The sequence below is a fragment of the Diabrotica undecimpunctata genome, chromosome 6 (assembly GCF_040954645.1).
Source record: "Diabrotica undecimpunctata isolate CICGRU chromosome 6, icDiaUnde3, whole genome shotgun sequence".
Classification (NCBI taxonomy): Eukaryota; Metazoa; Arthropoda; class Insecta; order Coleoptera; family Chrysomelidae; genus Diabrotica; species Diabrotica undecimpunctata.
The window spans coordinates 141,536,706-141,564,566 of NC_092808.1; the positions used below are offsets into that span (position 1 = coordinate 141,536,706).

Here is a 27,861-nt window from a genome sequence, read left to right on the forward strand (position 1 = left end):
TAAACCATCTAAGATATGCAGATGACGTAGTACTAATAGCCGACAGCTGGAAAGAACTGAAGACGATGATCGATGAGCTTCATACGGAATCCATAAAAAAAGGACTGAAAATGAATCTGAGTAAAACTAAGCTAATGTCGAATAAAGATGATCAACCGACGATAACCATCCAAGGAACAAAAGTGGAACATGTAGAAGAATACATATATCTGGGTCAGAATATCAAGGTAAACAAAGAAAACCAAACTACCGAAATAAGCAGACGAGTAAGAATGGGATGGGCCGCATTTGGAAAACTCTCATACATACTGAAAGACAAAAAGATACCCCAAAACCTTCGAACCAAAGTGTTCGATTCTTGTATCCTTCCCGTTCTCATTTACGGAGCTCAAACCTGGACCATTCACAAAAAAGAACATGGACAAGATTCGAAAAACTCAGCGAGCCATGGAACGACAGATGCTTGGTATCTCACTAATAGATCGGCAAACGAACGAAGCAATCCGAAACAAAACAAAAATAAAGGACGCCGCGAAACAAGCAGCTAAATTAAAATGGAAATGGGCTGGACACAACGAACGTCTCGAAGATGGTAGATGGAACCAAGAAGTCGGAAACTGGCGACCGTACGATGCGAAGAGACCAAGAGGAAGACCTCAAATGCGCTGGAGCGACGATATCAAAAGAGTCGCAGGACCAATGTGGAAACGCCTAGCACACAACAGGGATGAATGGCGAGAAATGGGAGAGGCCTTTATTCGACAATTCGGATAGAAAAAGGGCTAAAAAAAAAATGCTTCAATATCTGTAAATTTTTTGGCAGAATAAATTTTTGGATTTTGGATGCCCCAGATAAATGCATTGTTTGGAGCTAGATCTCCCAATCTCGGGAGAGTCGGAGGCCACTTAATGTTACAGTCCAATCAAACAATTATTAAAACTGTTTTTAAAGAACTCTTCTTTATTCTTCTTCTTCATTTAAGAAGTTTATTCTTCTTCAAGTTTCGGTAAAATCTCTTCTTGTAACAAGTTCAAAAAAGTTTTATTTAAAAATCCTAAAGTTTTTAACAGATATCCTGCATGACAGTGTACGACTCCCAAGGGGGTTACAGCTGACCCTGAGACAATGTCTCTGTATAGGCTCTAGATGGTAACGCCTGTGACAATGCCTCAGGGTCAGCAGCAACCCCCTTGGGAGTCTTATAGATATCTATCCAGAATATCTGTTAAAAACTTTAACATCACACCATCTTTTTAACAAAAATGTAACAATGAATAAATTTTGTACCATCTTAAGGGTTTTTACCTTTAAGATGGTACGCATTTAGTGGAAATTATATTAAGTTAGATGGAAAGCATTTAGTCGCTTGACTCATGTACACCTGGTAATTCACAGATGATGGACTTTTTAGTCTGAAAACGTTCTGTGATGTAGCCCGAAAGGGTCTTTTTAATTAAGTACCTTTTATAAAGGATTTTTAAATAAAATGTTTGTGATTTATGGTATACATACACCTACAGGAATTTTATTTTCCTTGTAAAAGTTCAGAAACTTTTCTGAATTAAAATTTTTCTCATAGAAAAATGATCCAGTGATATTGTGTCTAATATTCCTAGCCAAACATTTATTTTTCGACGATATTGGGTATTGTTTTCAGTAATATACTCAGCCTTTCTTGTCAATCGAATCCTATAATTTTGAACATTTGGGTCACTATTTTATGTAAATGTACATTTATCGCTAAAAACAACGGTTTTTTTTTTAAATTGTCTTTATGCATTAGCTCTCTCTACAGTGTCATAACAAAATTTCGCACACCTCTCAGCATCCCCTTCTTTTAGTTCTTGATGGCATTGAAATTAATTTTTTTTTTCAAAATTATTGAAGGTGGTTGTAGAATTATGAATGTCAAACTGGTCTGCAACGGTTCGATTCTTGACACCTCAGCAATATACAATTAGCAATCACGGTCCCAGTATTAAACTTTTTTTTACATCCTTTGAATTGTTGAATGACTTGGAATTGGTCTATTGGTATATCTTAAGCTCAATAAAAAACTGACAGTGTGCACACTAATGCCTGAATTAAACATTGACAGTTCAAACATTGTTAATACGATAACATTGTTACGACACTCTGGCAAATGTATTATATTTTTGCAAAATGTTGGATTTTTTTAATTTGTAGAGCAATTTTAACATTTGTTTTCGATACAGATTTCAGTCCTCTACAAATAGTTTCTCATGACTTTTGATGTAAAATAATTAGGGAAACAGAATTTTTTTTTCGATAGTTTAGAGTTTCCTATGGCCCGTTTGACGATTCAACACCCGGTATAATATATTATAAAATTAGACAGTTATAGAAAATAAACAAGTTTTATAAGTCGTTCAAAAATTGCATCCAATGTAATAGAATTACAATTATATAAAAAAAGAGCACTCACCCTGAATTTAACTCATCAAGTAAGCTGTCTACAGATGGCCTATTTAGAGTACTTTGTGCGCTGGATGGCCTAGAATAATTAGCTGAACTACGACCTCCATAATCGGCAATAGCACCATTATAATGGCTACCATTCATGTTTTCTGTAACAAAAAAGACAACAGACTTTACCTTTAGAAACAAATTCATTAATATTTCATTCTAAACCACTCTCCCACCAAACTATAATTTATTTAGATATTCTTTTGATATGTTAACATATTGTTCTTCTATATATAACCATTTGTAATTCTATAAATTATGAACGTTTTTCATAGTAGATATTTTCTAGTATTAGAAGACTCTTTTTACGAGTTTTTTCTTTTTGTTGTGCTATTAGTGATTGCTACGGCTAAATTGGAGTATGGGTGATGTTCAGCGTAGCATATAGCAATTCCAACGTCAACCTCACAATTACGAATTATAACATAAGTTGTACGATATACCCTCTAAAATAACTAACCAGGATCTGACGACAGAGTGTCTACCAGATTAAGTAGACTCTCTCATTATTGCCAACAGCCTCCTCACGAGGGTGGTTGAGGAAAATAAGTTAACATTTTTTTGAAAAATCATTCCTGAAGGCAGACGAACTGGTACCACTCAACGGAATCAGAGAACCACTTAATTAACGGTTGGCAAGGATAGCTCTAGTAAGACTACCATAGCAAATATAAGCTAAGTAGAAAACGTTATTACTCATGTAACACGAAAACCAAGAAGATGTGCCTCACCTATAGATCAGAGGGCCTCGCAGGTTATATCTTCTACAAGAGAATAGACCGTGCAGAGATTATACATTGAATTAATTTGCCCAAGACTGAAAGACTAGATATTTTAATATATAAAAGTGTCGACAAATTGTCAACATTACGCCGCATTAATAGCCGAGACAGAAGGCGAGCTCCAAAGATTAACACACATCTTCAATACAACAGCCAAGAAATACAATATGATAATATCAACAGAAAAAACCAAAATGACAACATCTAAATACCCACTACGATGTAAAATCTAAATTGATGGGAAAATAATAAAGCAGGAAGCAAGGTTTAGATATCTAGGAATAGATATAAATAGTTATGGAGATGTTGAAGAAGAAGTACGACAACAAAGCTTAAAAGCAAGTAAAGCGGCGGGATCTCTTAATGACACAATCTGGAAGAATAAACACCTAAGACAAGACACAAAAACAAGAATCTATAAAGCAGCAATTAGACCTATATTAACATACACGACGGAGACAAGACCTGGCACATCTAAAACGAGACGACTACTGGAAACAACAGTCAACAAGAATATCAGAGAAAAACCTGTTGGATAGGGAGAGAAGCGAAAACATAAGAAGAGCATGCAATATAGAAGACATAAATGGATAAGTAAGAAAACGGAAAAAAGAGTAGAGCGAACACATTAGTACAATAGCAGAGGATAGGATAATACGAATAGCACGAGATAAGTCACCAAATGGACGAAGAAGTATTGGCAGACCAAGAAAAAGATGGGGCGACAATTTAGACAATTTAGGAGGCTAATATTGAAGAAGAAACAGGCTTTAAAGCCTACATACAAGAAGGAAGATGAAGAAGAGGAAACTTGAAAAGAAAAGAATCGAGGATCAATATATTGAAACAAAAGATCAGAGTTGATTCCTTGCAGGATCTTTTGTAGATAGTGTCACCCATTTAGTCTACTTAGATTTCCAGAATTCCTATGCCACTGTACCCTTAAAAGATCTTTTTAAAATATTGGAAGGGATGTTCTTATATATAACGCTATTTCAAATATACATTCTGGAGGCATTAACAAATTGGAGAAAGAAATGCACAGAAATTGGGAACCAGTGTCTAACAAATCTCTTCTTCGCAGACGATGAAATAATTCTAGCAAATGTCGAGGAAGTATCTGGTTCAAAAACTGATTGAATACTAAGTAGCAGTAGAAATGGAGTATAATAGGATAATATAAGGATAAGTATCACAGTAGATATAATAGTGTCAAAACAACTTTTATGATAGGACATGTAATGAAAATTAATGATAAACGATGACCAAAACAGGCATTAAATTATGCTCTAAGGAATAGAAGAGGGAGACACGGACCAGCATTGGAATAGAGAGAAAGAGTCAAAGGAAAGGTGGAACATAGAGCCATAAATGAGGGGGAATGGAAAGATCGGGGTAGGTGAAGATCGAAATATTGTCCAATGGAACGAGTGGAACGAGTGTTAAACGAGATATGTATGTGCTATTCACAGCCATGGTTATGACCAAAACATTTGTTCCGTAAATGAGCACGGAACGATAGGAGCTAAATATGAGAAATAGCTTACTAAAGTATAAAATATTAAATCCCATTAGTACAAATAATATTACCGGTAAAATGGACGAAGAAACGAGTTTCCACCTATTTATATTTACTTTATCTATTTCCATCTATTTATATTACATACTGACTTAATGTATACATAAACTTTTTAATCGTTTAAATATTTACCTGAAGCATGTTGCCGACTATTACTCAAATCCTGAAGCAAGGAATCTAATTCGTCTAAATTGTTGTTAAAAGGGCGTTTCTCCATTGTCGACGATGACGAACCGTGACCAGCACTTGCGGTTAGGCCGTAACTCGGACTTCGGTTACCAGAATTTGGTGGCACTTTCCCGTAACTTCCCTGTAACAAGACGGAAAAAGGTGCGGTTAATAACAACAAACGTTCGCGAATGCCAGACTCGTGTGTTATGTTATTATTGCGACGTGATAAGAGAGAGATATGAATGGTTTATTTGGTGAAGAGTATTATTCAGCGAGTTCTGATTATTTTTATTTTAAATATAAAATGTAAGAGGTGGTTCCAGGAAGTGATATAATCTTTGATAAGGATGACGGTAAATTACAATATTTTGATTTCTGCAAATATATTTCGTACTGAATGGGTAAACATATATGGATATAATATAATCACAAAATGTTTTTTAAAATGACGAAAATTGTAACCGCAAAAAGATTCTTACATGTTTTCTAAATAAAGATGTAGTTACGTGAGAATTCTAATAGATAGCGGCCTTTGCAAGCAAAGTTGTGTTGACAAAACTTTTACTTTGCACAAATCCGTTATCAAAATTAAAAATAAGTGTATATATCGCCGTTTGCGCGTTAATAAGAGTATTTCTGCTTTGACAATTTTTGCTTTAATACATGTACCTAATACCTGACTCAACAACCATACAAACAGGGAAGTGTTAGAACTGTTAGATAATCAAGACCTAGCCCGCAGGCTCAAACACAGCAAACCTTCCGAACTTGTGTGATAGTTATCAATATATAAATGCCAGTTTAAATTCGGACCTAGTGAACCTAGCCACAACAGTAAAGTATGCAATAATAATTGAATCGCTTATTTCAGAAACAACCTAAGTCATATTTTGGCGATTTTGAGTTTATAACAACATTAATTTCTGTGAGTTACACACAATTTAATGCAGAATACACCTAAGTCCCGTAAGCATAGTTGATTTTATATCGATTTAAAATATTCATATATTTCTGAAACCACCTTAGTCGCGGACTAAGGTTGTTTCTGCACTAAATTGTCAGTTGTCATTTTGCATATCGACGTTTACCATAACCTATAAATTTCATAGTGCTTCTATTGTTTGTTCTTATTACTGCTTACAAAATCGGTTGCCTGTAAAGTCGATTTTACGGGCGAAGATTTTACGTGACAACGTCTTTTTCTCGGTAGAATATTTATTGATATGAATATTATTAAATTGCACAATAGGAACAAGGAATTGAATGAAAATAAGAATTGCACAAATTTTAACTATAGAAATATATTTTGTTTACTAAAACATTGTACATGTAAACTTAAACTTAACTAATTTCTATTTGAGTGATTTTGTTGAGGATAGGACGATGATAGGAGAAATATGAAATGAAAGGAAGTGTTTCTGCTGTAATGTGTCTTGAACGCCAAGAACGCTCGAGAAAGACAGAGACACAAGCACGGAAGCACGCACCGATTCAACGCGCCTAATTCTCTAGTGCTGCGCGCGCAGCGGACCGATCATGTTTGAGTGGGAGAGAGACGCAAGGCATTCGCCGGTCCGGCGGGCCTCTCTCTCGTTCGGTGACTCACTGTAACAGACGTGAGCGGGCGTTACACTTTTTCATGAATGACTCCGAGCCACAACCTAATTTAAGACGTTGTCACGTCAAAAATTTGTCTGTATATTGGAAGATAAACGTTCATACTTTAATATTATTATGAACAACGATCAACCAACCACCACCAGTGCTGAAAACGCTAAGGATGGAGAGCCTGCTACTAAAAGGCGTAAGGGAATTAGGAAATCGGAATCGGAAAGGAACATTATTTTTGGTAACTTTTATGGCATGACAACAAAAAACGAACAGAATATTATATCTACAAGGATTAATAGAAGTAATAGAGGTGTCTAGAAGAAGAAAACATAATGAAGAAGGTAAAGATACGACAAAAAGTTACAAGCTCTTTGTTAATGTTGATCAGACTAAAAAAAAATTATGCGAAGATGCTTTTTTAAGTATTCATGCCATTGAAAGAGAAAGGCTAAAGAGAATTAAAAGACTTGTGTTATGTGGTGTGATACCTACAGATAAAAGGGAAAAAATATAAAAGGGAACATTATTTATGCTGGAACTAGGGAACTTATCCGTAGCCACATAACTACATTTCCAGTCAAAGAGTCTCCTTACTCTGGTAAGGAATTTAAGTACTTAGATAAGAAACTTAATATAAAAATAATGCACGAATTATTTATTAAAAAGTATCCTGAGAATACAGTAAAATATTGTTACTACAATAAATTTTTTCATAAAAATTTTAACCTGCATTTAGGTAGGCCACAAATTGACACTGTCACTCATATGTGAGGAGCTTAATTTAAAAATTAAAACCCTAGTCTTGGTGAAGCAACAAAAAAAGTAGCGGTTGCCGAAAAAGTCGTACAGTACCACCGAAGTAAAAACTTTTACATTGCCCTATATGATCAAGTTGAGGAATGCATTCAAAGAGATGATGTAGAAGCAATCGCCTTTGATTTTATGCAGAACCTTCAACTTCCTGCAATTCCTGTACAAGACCTATTCTATCTGTCGCATCTTACCGTTAACGTTAATCACCATCACCAATATTAAGTCACGAAAATCCGTTCTTTATATTTACCACGAAGCAGAAGCACGAAAAAGCCCGAATGAAGTCTGCAACTTTCTATTAGATTATATTGAAAAAGATATTGGAGCAGATGTAAAAGAACTACGCCTGTTTTGACCTGGACAACTGCCCAGGTTAAAAAAACCAATGCGTTACAAGAATGTGTTTGGCTTTAACCGATACAGGCAGATTTAAAAAAATTCAACAATTTTTCTCACTTCGAGGTCACTCATTTCTTCCCTGTGACCGTATTTTTGGGGTTATTAAAAGAAACCTCAGAAAATTTGACCCAGTTTATAACATCCATAAGTATACTGAGATCATTGTTACCGCAAGTGCCCAAAACCTATTCACGATCTGTGAACTTAAAAGGGAAAGTATTATAAATTTTAAAGACTGGTGACCTAGGTATTATAAGTCTGCATTTGCGTCGACCGAGACACAGAAGTTAACAAGGGACCAACGAATTTCGTTCTCAATTTCCAAATTGCATCATTTTGTCTACAGCGTTGATGCTCCCGGCAGTATTCGAGCTAATGAATACATTAATGGTGCGATATGGAGTACCTTCAATGTTTCCATTCCAAAAACAAGCAATGTCACAGTTAAAATGCCAACTCAAAAGGCGTATAAAGACAAAATTCCAATACTAGAGGACAAAAAAAGAAAATTTGACCGCACTGCTTCAATGGGTGGAGGAATCGTTTAAACCATTTTACGAAAATATTATTCAAACATCAGCAACTAAGAAAAAATTCAAGGAAGTCACAAAATAAACTGTAGGATATTTAAATTGTTTAGTAATAAATACTTTTGTTTTGAAACCTGACGTTTCATTACTGAAACAACCTACCATTCATTTCATTTCATTTCAACCTACCAGTCCATTTTAAAAATGTTTATTTAAAGAGTAACGATTTTAGTAACGATTTAGACTGCTTTTGTTTTTGATAAATTCTTACATTAGGTGTAAGCTATTAACTTCAAACTTCACTTTTAGTAAAAATGTTCAGATAAACTTTCAAAACGTTTTTTTCATCTCCTGTTGAATGTGACTTAGGTTGGTTCTGAAATAAGCGATTCAATTATAAGATTCTAAGGTGAACCATTGGGAATACCTAGGACAGTAAAGTAGTAGTTTAGGTTACATTTAAACGGCTGGTTAATCTTAAGGCGGGTACACATATGCGAGCAGAACTGTTCGCGAACCGTTTGTGAACGCTATATTCGTTAATTTGTACGACGGGACGAACCGCTTGCGAGCTGTTCGTTCGTTGCTCGTCAAGAACCACAGCCTGTCGGTTTTTGGGACGAACACAAAGAATGTTCGCAGTTAAATTTTAACGGTGTTCGAGACTATGTATTGTTTCTGCTAAGTGTGCGATGAGATCATTCGGTTAAACAAAATTGCTGAACGAGCGCTGCTTATTCAAAAGTAACGAGAGAAATTAATAACAGATAATGTAAACAAAATACCGAAATGTTTAGAATAACGAAGTAAATTAATTCTCGGTTTGTTATTAGATACTTAGGGTATTGGATAGCCTGAACGTAAACATATTTTCAACGAACTCTTCGCGAACAGCTCACGAGCAGTTCGCAAACAGTTCGGCTCGCATATGTGTACCCACCTTTAGGATTAGGTGCACTGTTAATTTAATAAATATATATAAACGAGGTTCCTACAGCCTGTGCCCCTTCTCGCATTTCGACCGCCATCGTTTTCTGTTCATCCATTCGTCTTCTTTGTTGGCTCTATTTCTCATTAGGTGCTGTACATTTTCTTCCCAGGCAACTGAAGGGCTTCCCCTTCTTCTTCTTTGTTGTGGTATGTTTAAAGTTTTCTTCATTCATTTTGGCCATCTATCTTCATTTATTCGCTTCACGTGACCACACCACACTAGTTGTCTCGTTTCAATTCTGTCTACAGTATTTGTCCTCCTTCTAATATCTTCATTCCTGATATGATCTTTTGGATACACCACACGCTCTCGTTAGAAAATCCATTTCTCCTACTTCTATTCTTTTTCTATCTTTTTTTGTGATCTGCGAAACTTCTGCCCCATAAGTCATAATAGGCTCTACCAAGGTTCGATAGATTGTCAATTTCGTTTCTTGTCTAATATCTTTGAACCATAGTAGAGAGTTTAGAATGTTTACCGCTTTTTTCCCTGTTGCGTTCTGTTTTCGATGTCTTTTTTGGTAGTGCCTTCTTTAGATATTATAGATCCGAGATATTCATATTCATTATGTCTTCGTATTCTGATTCTATTCTTTCTTTTATTATTCGACCGTACAACCTCCCCACTGAGCTGATAACAGTTATTCCCTATAATTAGAGCATTTGCGTTTATCCCCTTTCTTGAATATTTAGCTGATGTATCCAACATTCCAATCATCAGGGATATTTTGTCCTTTTAAGCATTTGTTAAATAGTTGAACCAGCATCTCATGTAATATTTTTGGTCCATACTTTACCAACTCAATTGGGATGTCTCCAGGTACTGCTGCTTTACCGTTTTTCGATCTTTTGAGGGCATCGTTTAACTCTCCGGTTGCTATCTCAATTACTTGTGTATGTTCTAATAAATAATAATAAAAAAGGGAACCTATAGATCCTTGCTGGCGAAAAGGATATTAGAGTCCTACGGTTAATACCAGCCAACAGCAGAGTGGCATAGCGTACCTGGTTACAGAGTTTATAAAATGTGTGGGCATATTGCTGAATCTTGCAATTATGCGAGCAACTTTAATGTTGCTAATGTAAGGTTGGCGATCCAAATGGCAATTGTAGTTTTGGAAACTGCTGCGCGAAAGATCTCTGCGGATGAGCGGTCGAACCATCTCCTCAGGTCTTTCAGCCACGAGTTCTGGCGTCTTCCTACTGATCTTTTGCCCTGTGCTTTTCCTTCCAGTATAACTTGAAGTAATTCATATCTTTCGCTTCTCAACACATGACCCAAGTATTGTATTTTCCTCTCTTTGATTATTCTTAGTAATTCTTTTTGTTTACACATGCGACGAAGTACCTCAACATTAGTAACTCTTTGTACCCATGTAATCCTCAACATTCGTCTGATTTGACTAATCATCATTGATAGTCTGGTATGTATTAATATTTGTCGCCTGTTCTTGGGAGAAGTCTTTAAGAGATTTTAGATTCATTGAGAGGAACTCATGACCCTTAATGATTTAGTACAAATTGAGCTATTTGCAAATGTTCGTGGGAATGTTCTTAATTTTTTATTTGCATAGATTAGTTAGAGTTTTAAGCGAGGTTGAGAAGGAGTATATGGGGCAGATGATATTTTTTCCTCTGTATGTCTAGAGGTATCGGTTACTGCACTTCTTGGAATCATACAGAAATTCTTCAATATATTGTTTTTATCTGTATAATTCATTTACAGTTCCTTTAATGACATTTCTTTTACTTCTTATCTCTATTTTACAGCTTCCATTAGATCCAGAATTTTTTTTGTTATCCGCTATTCTCTTAATTAATTTAAAAATATGCGTCGTCTGTATAATCTTGGTCGATATATTTTGAAACTTTAATTCATGAAATAAAACCAGACAAAAATTACAGGTAATAGGTATTTATAAACAGAATTCCTAAAACCCAGTTATCAAATTATGTGCTAAAAGAATAGTAATGAAATAGATGGGTCCTGTCGTAACAGCTTCCAACAATAATACAGTAACATCATTGAATTATATTTATAAAATGCATTTTGATTCAATAATTTATAGAATTTAATTTTCTTAAAACAGACGGCATATGTGTCCTTTAAAATTATTTTTGTTCAAAAAAAAACAGACGCGCCATTATATATTTTTAAATTCGGCGTGCATCAATAAAGTCGTTAAAAATTAATATTGTTTATCTTTTGATTACTGCTCATAACAAATCTTGCTGATATTATTAGAATATGTGTTTTCTCTGGAAAATAGCAAAGACCATATTAACGGAAAACTAGTGATTTGTTTAAGGATTATTTTATACTCAAGTACGTCTTTATTTGGGATTTAATATATTTGTAGTCAGTATTTCATTGCTATTCTATAAAATGCTTACCGATAAATTACCCATCAATTATTAATTTTTCCTTTGTGTATGAATTAGAATTCCTAAATTCTTCTCGTCTCATAATAATTGGTTCGGGTTGCTTTCCACGAAACTCTTTAAAGTAGGCACCATCGTGAAAGAATCAATTGATAGCACAGTTTCCATTTTACGAGCATTTTCCACTGTTTTACCTTGTGTGGTGATAGGGAGTATTTATTTATTTATATATTTATGTGCATATGTCAACCAGGACAGAAATATATGCTTTATGCCCATATATTAGAATCACTAAAGGAAGCTGCATATGAAGCCTTGGGATGCACTCGAACAACGGAAGCAGATAAAGCAACGAGTGTATCACAAATGATTTATCTCCCAAGAAGTAGACGATAAGAACCAATGTTGCAGGCAACAAAGAATTTTTAGAAGAATGGTGATAAGATATAAAATACAAACATAAGAGCGAAAACGCGAGGAAGTGGAATTATGTCTACATAAAAGCAGGTCTTCAAATATTGGCTGAATTGGCAATACCACAAAAGCTAATTAGACTCATTAAAGCCACAATAGATGAAACTCAAGCATGTGTACGAATACAAAACCACCGGACAGACTTTTTCAAAATTTTGCAGGGACTAAAGCAAGGAGATGGCCCCAACTTTGTTTAACCTGGCACTGGAGTATGCGGTTAGGCAATTGCAAACTGGATCAAGTCTGCAGGTCTGCAAATCAGTCTGCACAGAAAAACAAAAATAATGATACAGACGTGAAGAAATATAGTCCCAGAAAACATTAAACATGAAGATGACATTGAAACGGTTGGAAAGTTTACATACCTGGGAGTAGAAATATATGCCGACGGATCAGAAGATGGAGAAATACGGAAGAGAATAAGGCAGGCAAACAGAGCTTATTTTCCCCTTTCCCATACATTTCGGTCTAAAAATGTCCACCGAAATACAAATCTATAAAACCTTAATTCGACCAATAGCATGCTATGGCAGTGAAGCATGGGTCCTCAAAGAAACATCTAAAAGCAAACTCGATACATTCGAAAGGAAAGTGCTGAGGAGAATACTAGGACCTGTAAGGGAAAACGGAATCTTTAGAAGTCGATACAACAACGAGCTTTACCAACTTTATAAGAAAACACCACTGTCAAATTTCATTAGAATACAAAGATTGCAATGGGCCGGCAATGTGATAAGAATGGGAGAGGATAGGCTACCAAAAAGAGCGCTGACAATGCAGGGACAGAGACCGGTTGAAAAGCCAAGAAAACGATGGGAAGACACAGTAAACAGCGACGCACAAGCCCTTAGGAGTCCGTGTATGGAGAAGATCAGCCACATACAAGCAAGGGTGGAGGCAAAAAATAAATGAGGCCAAGGCTCAATTTGGGCTGTAGTGCCGTAGAAGAAGAAGAAAAGCAAGTCTTCGGAGACTTTGAGATTTATAAGGAGAGAGATTTAAATACAAAAAACCTACAAACCATCAACAACAATGTATACCAAAGTTAATATGCAAAAGAACTACAATACTATACAATAAACTACAAAATATATACCAGACACCTGAATATCTTCAAAAACACCCCGAAGATACCAATATAAACACATAAATAATATTGATAAATGAGTCCATATCGCATAAATCCAAAAGAACAAACTTTGGATAACAGGAAAACCTTAGAATTAGTAAAAGAAAGAAGACTTACGCTACAACATACCAAAAAAAGGGGAAACAACACTCAAGAAAGAAATAGCTCAAGGAGCATTTAGCTTATTCAAACTATTTAAAAAAAGTTAAATATTTGGCCTAAGAATTCAAGCCACAACTTCGAGCCATTTAAGACCATAATGGAGAAGTAAAAAAGAGACATAAAGTGCATTGCAGAATCCTAAAAAAAATACTGCTCAGCTAACTCAAAGACTCTCAACTAACTAAAAAACAGAAAATCCTTAGGAACAGATAGCATACCAGCGGAGACTTTGAAAGCAATGGATGATATTTGCCTAGCTGTAATACTAGATATATTCAACACGATATCGATCACACGTGATGGTGCGAATTACCCTTTATTCCAATCCATAAGGAAGGATTGCTACCGCAACAGTTAAATTAATTAGAATAAGGAAAGACTGAACAATAACAACGAATATTAAGCTCAGGTTGATGCCTTTCTTTTTTCTACTGGTACATACGCGACTGCAACTTGGTCTCACAAAAAAAATCGATAGAAGTATGATGGAAGTTATCAAAATGTGGGTCTACAGAAGAATCCTACACGTGTCATAGACAGAACACAGAACCAACTTGTCAATTCTGGAAGAGCTTAATATAAAAAAGTGAACAGACTATTACTTGGGGCACATAGCCAGAAGAATGGAGGCTATGGAACTATTGGTAGTAGAAGGAAAGGCCGAAGACCAAGGGGAAGAACAATATAGGCAGACCAAATGAAGATTCTGGTGGTAAACTCACTACATGACGCCGACCGTCTGGCACAGGATCGCAGCCAATGGAGACAGCAAGCTAATAATATTTAGGATGTCACCACGCCCTGACATGGGCTCAAGGAATGAGAGGGAGGATTTACTTTAATTATGTCTAGTAAGTAGTGTTTCATGATCTAAACGTCGAAGATCGAAGACGTTTGAGAGTCATTTACATTTTGGACGCGGTTAAAGCTACTTCATTATGAAATCTTAGTCGCTTGTAACAAGCCTTCCTAACATCCTTTCTCCTCCTACAATGACCTCGGTAATGTTTTTCCGACGTTGAGACATAAAATCTAATTATTTTAATACGAAACGAATATATTTTACTTGGATACAAACAAGATGTTTGCGACAAGCACCTACGTAATTATGCGCTAAGACTCGCTTAAACTTCAAAAGAATCTATTCTAGTCTCTCATCGTTGAAATAAATTCGAGGTCTAAAAGTAACTTAATTCTATAGTTTGATCATCCATTTGTATAATCGCTTAGATACACCGTATTTATCTAATATAGCATAACACGCAGATTGGGGACTATTTCTAGTTTGTTTGTTTTGTCTATCAAAATAGAAGATTGGGTACAGATCAATACGTTTGGATAAACAATATAATTAATATGCAATCAAGTATTATTTAACTAATGATGGAATATGCAGTTTGTCTCGTATTTTTTACATCCAAAAACTAGCACAGTTGATTCTTCAGTTGTTAGGCATCAATGAAAGTAAGTTTTAAGAAAAATTTTACTTGAATTGCTACCATGTTAAGATTTGATGTAAAATATGTGATGTATGGTAAACAAAAAGATAATTCAGTGTGGTAAATAACGTATGTATTGTCATTAATATACAATATTATTGTTTCAATTATTAGTACAGTCTTCAGAGATTTGCCCCTACAAATCATACGAACAAGCTGAATTTTGCCGAGATCAATTTTGAGACCTTAAAAAAGATGCAAAAAAGTTTACCACTTTCACCCCCGGGCTTCTCCCTAAACCCCCCTCGTAGGAGGGTAAAATCGATTTACCAAGAATCTGTATATTGTAGAAAAGAAAGTTTTAAATAAAAAATGTAGCTGAGATAATTTTAAACAAAAATGGTCATTAGCACTTTTTGTGTAGAATAAACCGTTCTCTCATAAAAAAAGCTGTCTCCATATCTTTGTACAATTATTTATTGAGTTAGTTGCTTCCTTTAACTTTCGGACTACACGTTGTGATCTTCTCCTTCTGCTGAGATGACAGTGTCATCAGAAAATGTACTAGTTGTATTATTTTCTGAAACAGAAATGTCATCTGGAGATACAAGGTGTACTGGGCAAAGCACACTTCCTTTTGTAAAACAGGAGTGCGTTTTGATTTATTTGAAGTTGAATGTAAATCCTTTTATTTTAACAACAAGGAAATCATACGATTTCCTACCTGACGAAACCGAATTCAAATTTTTACCACTGTGCCTTCTACAACTTGCAAAGCAAACAGCTTGATGAATTACTCGGCAAGGGAATCTAAAATATGTATTCCACCTGCCGTTCATCATGGTCAAAATTCGTAGTGAATTCAGTTTTTGGTACTCCAAAAACAGTAAAGAAATAAAACATAATGACGGTATTAAATTTTTGTTTCGATACAGGGCAGCGGCAAGCTGCTTATACGTATTTCGACCTCTTTAGGTCTCATCAGAGCGGTATATGCCACTGCTCTGAATCGAAACAAAATCTATCCCCTCGTAGGCCAATAATTATCGAAATAACTATTTACAACGCCATCTAATAACAACAAGAGAAATCATACGATTTCCTACCTGGCGAAACCGAATTCAAATGTTTACCACTGTGACTTCTACAACTTGTAAAGCAAACAGCTTGATGAATTACTCGGCAAGGAAATCTAAAATATGCATTCCACCTGCCGTTCATCATGGTCAAAATTCGTAGTGAAATCAGTTTCTGGTACTCCAAAAAGAGTAAAGAAATAAAACTCTATTTTCCTCTAACCTCTTATTTTAGTCTAAATACTCAGTCTGGCACATAATATGATTCTAGTAACAGTGATAGTTGTTTTGGTAATTTTTTTAAATGTGTGCACACGCTTCATGACATACCTTGTCAAACACCATGGAAGATGGTATGTCAGATATTTTTTCCCTTCCATTGCTTTTTCTATTAGACCATTTATTCGATGGATTTGGTCGATAGTTAAGTCTAAACACGAACTAGTGAGTTGGTATCAATTTTCTTTCATCTCTGATATATTTTATTCTTTTATCTTTATTATCTTTTCATATTATTTTGAAATCGTAAAGAGATATACCTATAAGATAGTGTTGCAGTTTGCCAGGTTTTAGAATCATCATCATTTCTGCTACTTTCCATACCATAGGTATATATTTTAACCTACATAATATAGCATTCAATAGATGTGGAAGTTAACTATAACTTTTTTCGTGATTGCTTTAATATCCGTCCCGTTTTTACGTCTAACCCTGGAGCTCTCTTAGGTTATCAATTGTTTTTATTTCTGTTGCAATCTCTTTCAGATTAGTACCTTTAATTTCAATGTATTATATTGATTATATTCTGTACTATCAGATAAAGCTCATCTTCATTTAATTAAAAAGTACTTCCTAGCTTTTTAGTCACTCTTGTCAGCTTAACGCTCATTATTGGGGACGCGACTAATATTACTTTTTCTCATAGGTAAATTTTATATTATTGGTCCCTTAAGACGCATTTTCATAAAAAATAGCCTGTCCCGTTATTGGCTCTCAGCTCATAATTACCAATTGTCTTCTTTTGAATTTGTTGTATCTCTCTTTTTAATATTTGCCTGGTATTGTTGAATATAGTCTGCAGGATCTCTATCATATATTATCTAGTATGCTACCATATTCGATTAAGCTTTCTTTTATCTAAGATTAGTTTTTTAATTTCTTTGGAATAGTGGTTACTTTTGATTTTGATTAGTATCACCGTAGTATTCCAATGCAGCGATTTGTATAGTTTTAGTTAGTGCCTCAACTTCTTCAATTTGATTTACCTTGCCAAATCCTTGCTCCATATCTACGAAACATGTGTACATAGATTTATCGAACTCTATGGATTTCTCAATGAGTTGGCGTAGTAAGAATATTGCATCTATTTGTGCGGAAACGTTGATCTTCGGAGATTCTTGCCTTGGACATTATTTGGTTTTCTAGTTTTTACTAGTTTTAACACACTAACCTCTAAGTAACGTTACGTTTCTATAATTCTTCAGGTCCAATTTGGATCGTTTTTGTATATTGATACAGTCGGATAATATTCCAATTTGTTCTATTTTTGCGTACAGATGTATTAGTTATTTTTCGATTTCTGGACCTTAACACTAAAACAGTTTATTTGGGATATTATCTATACCTATCGCTTTTGGTTCTTTAATTTCTGTATGATTGTTAGTAAATTTAGTGTCATGTTTCTCTCTTCTTCGTATTGGGATGGTGGATTTTCGATTTTATCTCATATTATTGTTTGCGTTGTTATTACCATACAGATTTTCAAAGTATTTTGTCCATTTTTCCTGATTTATATCGTTTACCTAAACTTTGTCTGTGATTGGTTTCTTCTTCTTTCGTATTATATTCCAGATCTTCTTCTAACCTCCGTATAGATCCGTGTTGCATTCCCACCAAGCTTCCCCATTATTTTTTTAGTTATTTAATTGTTTCATTTGTTGTATTTCTCCATCCACGTATTTTTAATGAGATCTGTTGTTAATGTACTTTATATTAGGCTTCTTTTAGTTAATTTATTATTTCTTTCATTTGCGTTTATTGACCTTTATCCTAGGCCTTCCTTGACACTATATTAAATTACCATACATTTGGTGATATAATTAGCGGAGACTCATAAACTTTACTAAGATGAAGAATATGGTAATAAGTGGGAAAAAGAAGAGTATAGATGCCTCAGAGAAGAGGAAAGAGTATCCATCGACTTAAGAAGAGGATATATTAACAGAAAACGTTAAAAAATCCCTAAATAATAGCAGTCAAGTATTTAAGCCAATAAAAAAATGTAGATATATTAACGGCGAAATTCTACATGATGGAAACTTAGTTCTCAATAGATGGATTCACCATTTCAGCGATCATCTCAATTTAAATTATGTTGTAGAAGGCGACATAGAAAATCAACCCAACCTTCATCAGCAACTACACATTAAAGCGCCAGCAATAGAAGAAGTATCAAATACTATCCAAAATCTTAAAATTAATAAAGCCCCAAGAATCAACGAAATCTGTTCTGAAATGTATAAGAAAGGTGGTAACCAACTTTTGGCAGCAATCAAGTAAACTTAGTTATATGGAAGAACGAATTGATACCAGCGGAGTGGTTAAAGGGAATAATGTGCTCGCTGCACAAAAACGGTGATCAACTGGTGTGCAAGAACTATAGAGACATTACACTGTTAATATCTGCATATAAAATATTCGGGAATGTACCTTTTGAAAGAATTAAACTCTTTACAAAAGGTATTGTTGGGCATTATCAATGCGAACTCACTGCCGAAAAATCCACTATACACCAAATACAAGCACGTAGGCAAATTTTATAAAAGTCACTAGAATATAATATGGATACACACTATCTCATCGTCGACTTCAATGAAGCCTATGAGAGTCTTAAAAGAACTGCACTATACAATGCAATGATTTCAAGAAGAAAACTTCTTTCGATATTAATAAATGGTCTAGGACAGGGAGATACGCTGGCGTGCCTCCTCTTTAATATTGCCTTGGAAAAGACAGTCAGGCAGATAAACATTCGATTGAATTGAACTATCTTCAATCATCATCATCAGTGGTGCTACAGCCCTGGTTGAGTCTCGAACTTCTCCAGTCTGTCTTTCCAGTCGTTTCTGTTCAGAACTATCTTCAATGACACAAGTTCTTGAATTAACTGATGATATCGTTATAGTTGGCAGAAGTAAGAGAGGTGTAATGTAGTGTGCACAACGATAATGCACGCGGCAAGTGAAAAACGAAGATAAAACCAAATGTACGTTGGTTGCTAAAAACTCTCAAAACGTTCAACAGAGAATCCAAAATAACTTTACCTTTGAGCAAGTCAAAGAATTCACATATATATTGCATCGCTGGTAAATACAACAAACAAGACAAGAGAAGAAATTAAAGAACACATAGCAACAGCAAACCGCCGTATTTCTACTAAGACAAATCACAGAAAAGACCATCAAGTACAATAAACCAGCATATCTACGTTTTATAGACCTGACAAAGGCTTTCGATCGCATCCAAGTCGAAAACGTCTTACACCTACTGTATAAAAGAAACATACCAATCAATATTATACAAACCATCGAAAACATCTACTTCCATAATCGAATACAGGCAAAGATAAATGGAAAACTAACACAGTGTATACCAGTACAAAGCTGAGTTAGACAGAGTGACTCGTTAAACACACTTCTCTTTAATATAATAATGGACGAAATAATACAAGCAATACGTAAAGGTCATGGTTACAGAATGGGGAACAAAAAAATCCAAATATAGTATAGACAACATCTAAATACCCACTAAGATGTAAAATCGAAATTGATGGGAAAAAAATAAAGCAGGAAGCAAGGTTTAGATATCTGGGAATAGATAAAACTAGTTACGGACATGTTGGAGAGAAGAAGTACGACAACAAAGCTTAAAAGCAAGTAAAGCAGCGGGATCTCTTAGTGACACAATCCGGAAGAACAAACACCTAAGACAAGACACAAAAACAAGAATCAATAAAGCAGCAATTATACCTATATTAACATACACGGCGGAGACAAGACCTGACACATCTAAAACGAGACGACTACTAGAAGAAACAGAGATAAAAATACTTCGACGAATATCAGCGAAAAGTCTGTTGGATAGGGAGAGAAGCAAAAACAGAAGAAGAGCATGCAATATAGAAGACATAAATGGATGGGTGACAAAACGGAAACAGGAGTTTAACCCTAGAAAGGTGGACTATCGTAAATTTGACGACGCTCCTCGGTTTTCGCCGCAGTTCGGGTGCAGTCGCGTAACCTCTGCCCATACACTTCTCAGTAGCTGTTTCTTTAGTCTTGATTTAACAGGCGGTGAGTGCGTTTCTAAACTACTGTATTTATGTATTAGATTTTTTGAGGGCACGTCGTCAATTTTACGAAAGTCCACCTTCTACGTTAGTTTTTTTCTCTCAAGTTTATTTGGACGCCGGTGACGTTTTTGGTAAGTCATTATCTAATTCTTTTTTATATTTGTAGTAAATATTATTTTATTTAATTGTAGCACTATGTCATCACGAAAACCTTTAACGGCAAGTGAAATAAACGATGAAATACAGCGTATAATGAATGGTGAAGATAGTGAGCAGGAACCTTTTGAAGATAGTGGAAGTGACTGGGAGTTAGAAGAAGATGCTTTGGAGTTTGAATCGGACGATTCAGATGAAGAAGATGACTCTAAAAATAGTGATAATTCCAAAATTTTCCAGCCATCCAGTGTATCCAGTTCATCTGTAAATTTAATGGATGCAGATATAAAAGCAATAGTGGTGGAAAGCGAAAAATCTACAGAAGAAGTACCTGGAACATCAGGTGAGAACTCCACTGTTTCTCAGTTTATTGTAAATCCGGGAAAGGCTCTAAAAGGTAAAAACGGGCATAAGTGGTCAAACAAAATACCTTCATTGTCAAAAAGAACGGCAGCTAGAAATATTATTCATTTTATAGCTGGTCCCAAAGGAAATGCCAAAAACTACACAAAAGTTGAAGAATATTTCTTACATTTTTTTTCAGAGGATATATTATGTCGTACTCTGTTACACTCAAATACTGAAATTACAAGACAATCTAAAAAATATGCCAGTCGTCCTAATATTTCTGACATGAGTAAAAATGAGCTACAAGCTTTATTGGCAATTTTGATAATGTCTGCAGCAAATAAAGACAGTCATCTATCTGTGAAATATATGTTTGACAGTAATATATCAGGAAAATTTTATCAGGCTTGCATGAGTGGTCAGCGTTTTAAATATCTCATAAACTGTCTTAGGTTTGATGAAAAAGAAACACGAAAAGAAAGGCAGCAAGATGATCCTTTTGCGCATATACGCGAAATATGGGACATTTTTATTACCACCTGCAGAGAATCATATACACCTTCATCCTATTTGACTATTGATGAACAGTTATAATCTATTTCTAATGAGTGTAGAGTAATAAAATCTCATGAAGTATTCAAAAGCGCTACAGGGTAATCCGTCAATAATCCGTCAATAAATTCCGTCCGCATTGCAAAATTCTGTCGTTTCATAAAGAGCAGGTAGGTATCACCCTGTTTTAAGGGATTAGTCCATTGTTATCGACAGATAAACACTGAGCCAGAGGCGCGCTAGTGGGTTAATTGACAAAAGAATATGCATTCTTAAAAATCATATTAAAGGAAATAAAAATGTAATACAGCAGAACAGTGTTATTAAAAAAATATAAAATGTAACAATAAAATATATCAAAGGAATATCGTTATCTTGGCTTATCTCCATTAGTATTTTGTCAAGGGTGGGTATTTCCTTTTTAAAATAAAACGAATGAACTTTTCTTCGAATGTCACGTTTGGTGTCTTCACCAAAGATTTTTATTGGTCTTCCTGATTTTCTCTTGCATGGACTTAACTGGCCTGATATCTTTCTTTCTCGCAATAATTTAAAAATCGTGGACTGTCCAATTCCAGTCATTCGGGCACATCGCTCAACACTTTCTTGCACAGACAAACTAGGGTGATCGTGTTTTATGCAATCATATACATTTAAAATTATAACTTTTTCACTAACAGATAGCGGAGAATTTTTTACACCTCTTTTCTTTGGAGTAAATGTCGCCATTTTATAACTTTTTCACTATTTCTATATCACAATATTACTGTACGTTTAATTGGTGTAGTAACAATTACTAACTCGAATGTCGAATGTCGAATGATAATAATAAAATAAAAGAGGGATTATAATGAAAGTGTAAGTAAAACCTCATTACGCGTTATTAGTCTTCATGTTGATTTATTTTAGTTCTTAGTAATATTAGGAGGTGCGTCATACCCTTATCAGTTTCTTCTAATGCTTTTATTCGTTCAGTAAGGAAGTGAATTTGTTTTTATAAATAAAAATGTAATTAGCTTTAATGACCATATAATGGAATACGAGTTTGAAGAATAAGTTAATCGAAAAATTAAATAAAATTGGTTATCACAAAATATCCAAAATATGATATTTTGAGGTACATCAATTTTTGACGACGAAGTTGACATCCGTCCATTTGCCTACGCCCATGACGACACCGAAATTCAGGCAACTTTTATGACACTTCATGATTTATTACTCTACACTCATTTGAAACCAATTATAGTAGGATTTCGAGGACGTTGCCCTTTTCGAATGTATTTACCTGATAAACCTAATTCGTATGGTCTCAAAATCGTAATGATGTGTGACAGCTCTTCGAAATATATGATCGATGCTATTCCTTATTTAGGCAAGAAAACCAATACAAATGGTTTGCCGTTGGGTACATATTTTGTAAAGGAACTTACAAAATCAGTTCATGGTAGTAACAGAAATATTACCATGGACAACTGGTTTACATCAGTTAGCTTAGCAGAGGAGTTATTAAAAGATCAGTACAAACTGACAATTATCGGAACTCTTCGCAAAAATAAAAGAGAAATTCCACAGGAATTGTTAAATGTAAAGAACAGAGTCCCCAATACATCTATGTTTTGTTTTGATAAAAGAAAGACATTGGTATCATATATGCCAAAGAAAAATAAGGTAGTTTTACTTCTTTCAACACTTCACGAAGGTGCTGATGTTTCCAAAATAAATGGCAAACCCACTATAATAACTGATTATAATGGAACAAAAGGCGGAGTGGATACATTTGATCAAATGTGTTCGAATATGAATGCGGGTCGTAAAACGAGGAGATGGCCTTTGTGTATCTTCTATAATATGATAAATATTGCAAGTATTAACTCGTATGTTATTTACACCACAAACACATTAAAAGCAAACAGAACAGTTTTATCCAGATACGAATATATGGTTGAATTGGCTCGTCATCTCGCCGAACCCTGGCTGAGAGAACGATTGTGTATTCCAACTTTACGTCGAAATCTTAAGCAAAATATTAAAGATGTCCTCAAAATTTCCGAAGAAGTTGAACGTCCGTTACCTGAAAAAAAGAAACGCAAGGCATGTTTCCATTGTCCGAGTAAAAAGAGGCGCATGACTACCACATATTGCAACCAATGCCATCACGCTATATGTGGCGAACACCGAGGTAATATATGTACAATGTGTGCAAACGAGTAGTGTACATCGACTTTATTTATATGTGTACCACTTACTAATACTTACATTTTTTCTAATTTATTGTAATAAAAGTGTATAATTATATTTGTATTTTTTTTTCAATTTTTTGTTAGATGTCGTAAAAATTACGATAGTCCACCATAACTGTCAGTAAATAATAGTCCACCTTTCTAGGGTTAAAGAACACATTAGTAGAATGGTAGAGGATAGGATAGTACGAATAGCACGAGATAAGTCCCCAAATGGACGAAAAAGTATTGGCATACCAAGAAAAAGATGGTGCGATAATTTAAACAATTTAAGAGGTTAATATTGAAGAAGAAAAAGGCTTTAAAGCCTACATACAAGAAGAAAGAGACATAATAAGAACAGCAAAACCGAACTCTTCATGGTCTTCGGAACATCTATGAAATAAAAGCTCAGCATTTACAAGACTGGTTTTAATATATGGGGCTGAACCATGAGAAAAATACTTCCCTTTCAGTTAACTCTATTAACATCGACTTCATGTTCCTTCATTTTTACCAACCACTAGGAACCTTTTCTTTTATAAGTTAATATAAAACCCATTTAACAGTATCAGTTCTTAAGAATATCAATTACAAAAACAAAGCAAGAACCAGATCAGTATGGAGCAAAATCCTTAAACAATCCAAGACCCACAAAAGGCTTTCTGAGTTAATGAAAAAGATGATCATTTCAAAACTGGGAGAGAAATTAAAATAGAAAATTTCTGTTTTGGCGAAAGAAATCACATAAATAAGCTAATAAACAATCTAGATGAAAAAACATAAACGGAATGAATTCATTGTTTAATAAACAAACTTTTATTGAAATGGACTTGGATCATCACCTAATTACATTGAACAATTTCATAATATTAATAAGCGAAGCGATTAATAATGAAAATAATAACTTTTTTTCATTCAAGTATTAGTCAAGTCAAAAAAAAAATAGATCAGACACTCATTTGGATTCTCTAAATATCAACAACCACCTGTGGAATATAATCAACAGGTTGTCACGCACCAAAATGTATCCTTTAAAACGAAGATTACTGAAGTACCTATACACATTGTAGCCCTAATAAAAACGGCAAAATAAATAATTCTCGAATTTCAAAAATAACTCTAAGCTACGTGTGTAGTATTTAGTTAAAGCAGACCGTATTTGGCTCGACAGATTCCGGATTTCACTAAAAAGACACCTATAGAATAATATAATATTGAAAAGATTGCGAGCGATAGAGATGTAAGATGAGATAGGTAGAGCAGGCAGCGCAGAGGGACGCGAGGCGCGGTTAGTTTTGCACACGATACTGTATTTCCATTGGTTTCGGATGCTTTTCCGATGTCTAATCACGAAAAAAAAAACATTTGAATGATTGTGTCTCAAAACAGCTGTTCCTAACAACGATTTTTAGTTGTTTTTGACTAATATTTATATACATACCTACTCGTTTTATACCAGGTGTCTAGAATCTTAGCGCAAAAAGATGAAAATCCTCAATGTTAGTTTATAATGAAATAATCTTTTGATACCGGGATATTTTTCATGTAATAAGTATACGTAATTAAGAACAATATATCTACTTACTAGTACAAAAACCAAATATCTCAGCAATGGAACCGAAACAGAAAATATTAAACGAGATAACAAGGAATTAGGGACTGTTGATAAATATACACATCTAGGAACAATACTCAATCAAGGAATTAATTATAAACTAACACCAGGATAATACAAGCCAGAAAGACAAACTGTTTTATGAACCTAACCTAAGAAATTCTACTAAAAAAATATCTTGATAATTTAAATAATGTGTCCGGACAAACTGATTTTAATAATGAATATTTCCTCCACGTGCTCGAATTATTGCCTGAATTCTACTTGACATGCCTAAAATCAAATGAGAAATGTCCTGTTAAAGGAATAAGTTTCCATTCCTCTAAAAGAGCTTCTTGTAACTGATTTAAGGTTAAAGGGGCAGGAACACGACTTCGTATCCTTCGCCCAAGCATGTCCCAAACCCATACATCATCTCTGTTTAAAAGGCTCTATGAGGCAAAGAGTGAGACCTGCAGTTCAATTATTGTCAAATTCTGTAGCAAAAGCTATTTTGGTTGGAGAAAAAGAACTTGCCAAAAGATAGTTACTGGAACAAGAAATTCATATGGTACAGATTTAGATAAGCATGTACGTCTACTGGATGAGATGCCAGAAATAGTTCATTCAAACGGGTTGGTAAACATAAAGGATTTTCCTTATATATTTCATTCCATTTCAAAAAGGAATATTGTCTACTAATAGATCTCTGAAAGAGTTACTTCCTTACCTACAAACAAAATACAACGTTAACTATATTTTAACTTCGAGGTTGAATCAAGACGTGCTAGAGAACTTTTTTCTTATATTCGAGGAATGGGTCGAAAATCGGATCGGAATGGGAGGAAAAAAATACTCTTCTTTATCATAGAAAAAGTTAATTCTTCTTCTAACTTCTTTTTATAAGCCATTCTACTTGTTCATTGGTGGATTGATACCTCTATAAAAGGTTGTCACTCCATCTTCTACGCGGTCTTTTGATACTTCTACCGATTGGTGATTTCCAATCCTTTGCTATTTTATTAACCACATGTCTATGTCTATGTCTATGTGGTTATTCTATTCTTTTTTGTCTTAGTGTCCATGGATTTATACAATGCATAATACCTCTTTCGATCTCTCTGCCGATTTCCTATCATTCTTCTCAGTACTGTCATCCCCGCCATTCCAGTAGCCTTTGTGTTATGGCTGTGTCGTGTCTTGCTTCTGATACATACGTCATTGTTGGTCTTACACTGACGTCTTGACTTTATGTGTGTTAATATGTCGGTCTAGCCATATAGTGTTATTAAGGCATACTGCCAGTCATCCTTGCTTTTTGTACTTGATCTCTCACTTCTTTGTCCAGGTCTCCATAGCTGGACAGTCTAATTCCAAGGTATTTTATTTGCATTACTTGTTCAATACTGATGCGATCGATTTCTAGTTTACATCTACAATGCAATTACATAGTAATTGCTAATTACTATTGTTTTGGTTTTCTATGTTGAAATAGCTTAATTAAATTTAAAGTTGAAAAAGCCAAATTAATTAAATTTACTACTAAGGCGCACACTCAGAACCCTTAAAAAGTAAATACATGGGCAGGGATGGTCGATGATAGAATTATACATAATTTTGTCGTCAATGAGCCGCTTCGGGGAAAAGATATCTTAATTTTTTACAAAATGAACTTATACCCGCCTTTACTGACATTTTTCCAAATGAAAATGATCGTAATTTGCCAAATCAAAACATATGTTTCAACAAGACGGTACATCTCCGCACTTTGCACTTCCTCATCGTGATTTTTTAACCATATGTTTCCTAAGAGATTGACTTGTAGACGAGGAAGAATAGAGTGGCCCCAAGATGATTTTGCCCTATAGGGTGAGGTAAAATAAAGTTTAAATCGATTGCATTTGATTAAATCGGTAAAGAAAATTGTAAAAAATAAAACTATTTTTCTTGCGCCATTTTTATTAGTACTATGTTATTTTTTAAAAGGAATAAACCACGATTTTAATTAAAAATACTTTATGTTTGGCGGTTAGATTTTTCGGAACTGATTCCCATAATACCACGTATTTTTTAATTTGCGAGCGATTTGAATCTAGATCGAAGTTAATTTTCTATAAGTATAAAATTATTGTTCACTTTTCTTACAATTTATATACCTTTACTGTTGACAACTCAGCCATAGAATCGGTTAATTTAAAAACGAGAGCTTTACAAATTTTTCCGTCGACCGTCCATTTATAATCAATTTTAACACCCTCAAAATCATTGATTAATGACCCCTATTAATGAATGATTTTCTATTAATGAACGATTTTATTATAGGCAACACAACATACTCGTACATTGCTTGCATAAATTAATTAAACGCTCTGTGATTGGCAGTGACCTGTGGTGTAAGCAACCAAACATATACCTATTTATATTCCCACTAAAAAATTAATTTAAAATGAAGTAGCCGCTGTTAGTACTATCTGTCATTAGTGTCATTGTATGTCATTATTTACTTTATTGTTTAAAATTCTGTGTATTTGAAAAATCAAAGGACGGATATTGACGAAGAGTTTAATTTAACTCCACCAGAATTTCTTCTTCTATCACAGAATTTACAGTGGT

At 34.5% G+C, this 27,861-nt stretch overlaps 1 protein-coding gene across 3 annotated transcripts in view; it reads right to left on the reverse strand.

Annotated features, from left to right (window-relative positions):
• Pax (paxillin) overlaps positions 1–27,861 on the reverse strand; it is a 159,692-nt gene that overhangs the window by 52,294 nt on the left and 79,537 nt on the right. For all 3 annotated transcript variants that reach the window (XM_072535548.1, XM_072535547.1, XM_072535549.1), the window contains exons 3-4: positions 4,982–5,159; positions 2,448–2,589 (exon numbers count right to left, since the gene is read on the reverse strand). In XM_072535548.1, coding sequence (XP_072391649.1) covers positions 2,448–2,589; positions 4,982–5,159 — 320 coding nt within the window. The remainder of the gene's footprint in view (positions 1–2,447; positions 2,590–4,981; positions 5,160–27,861) is intronic.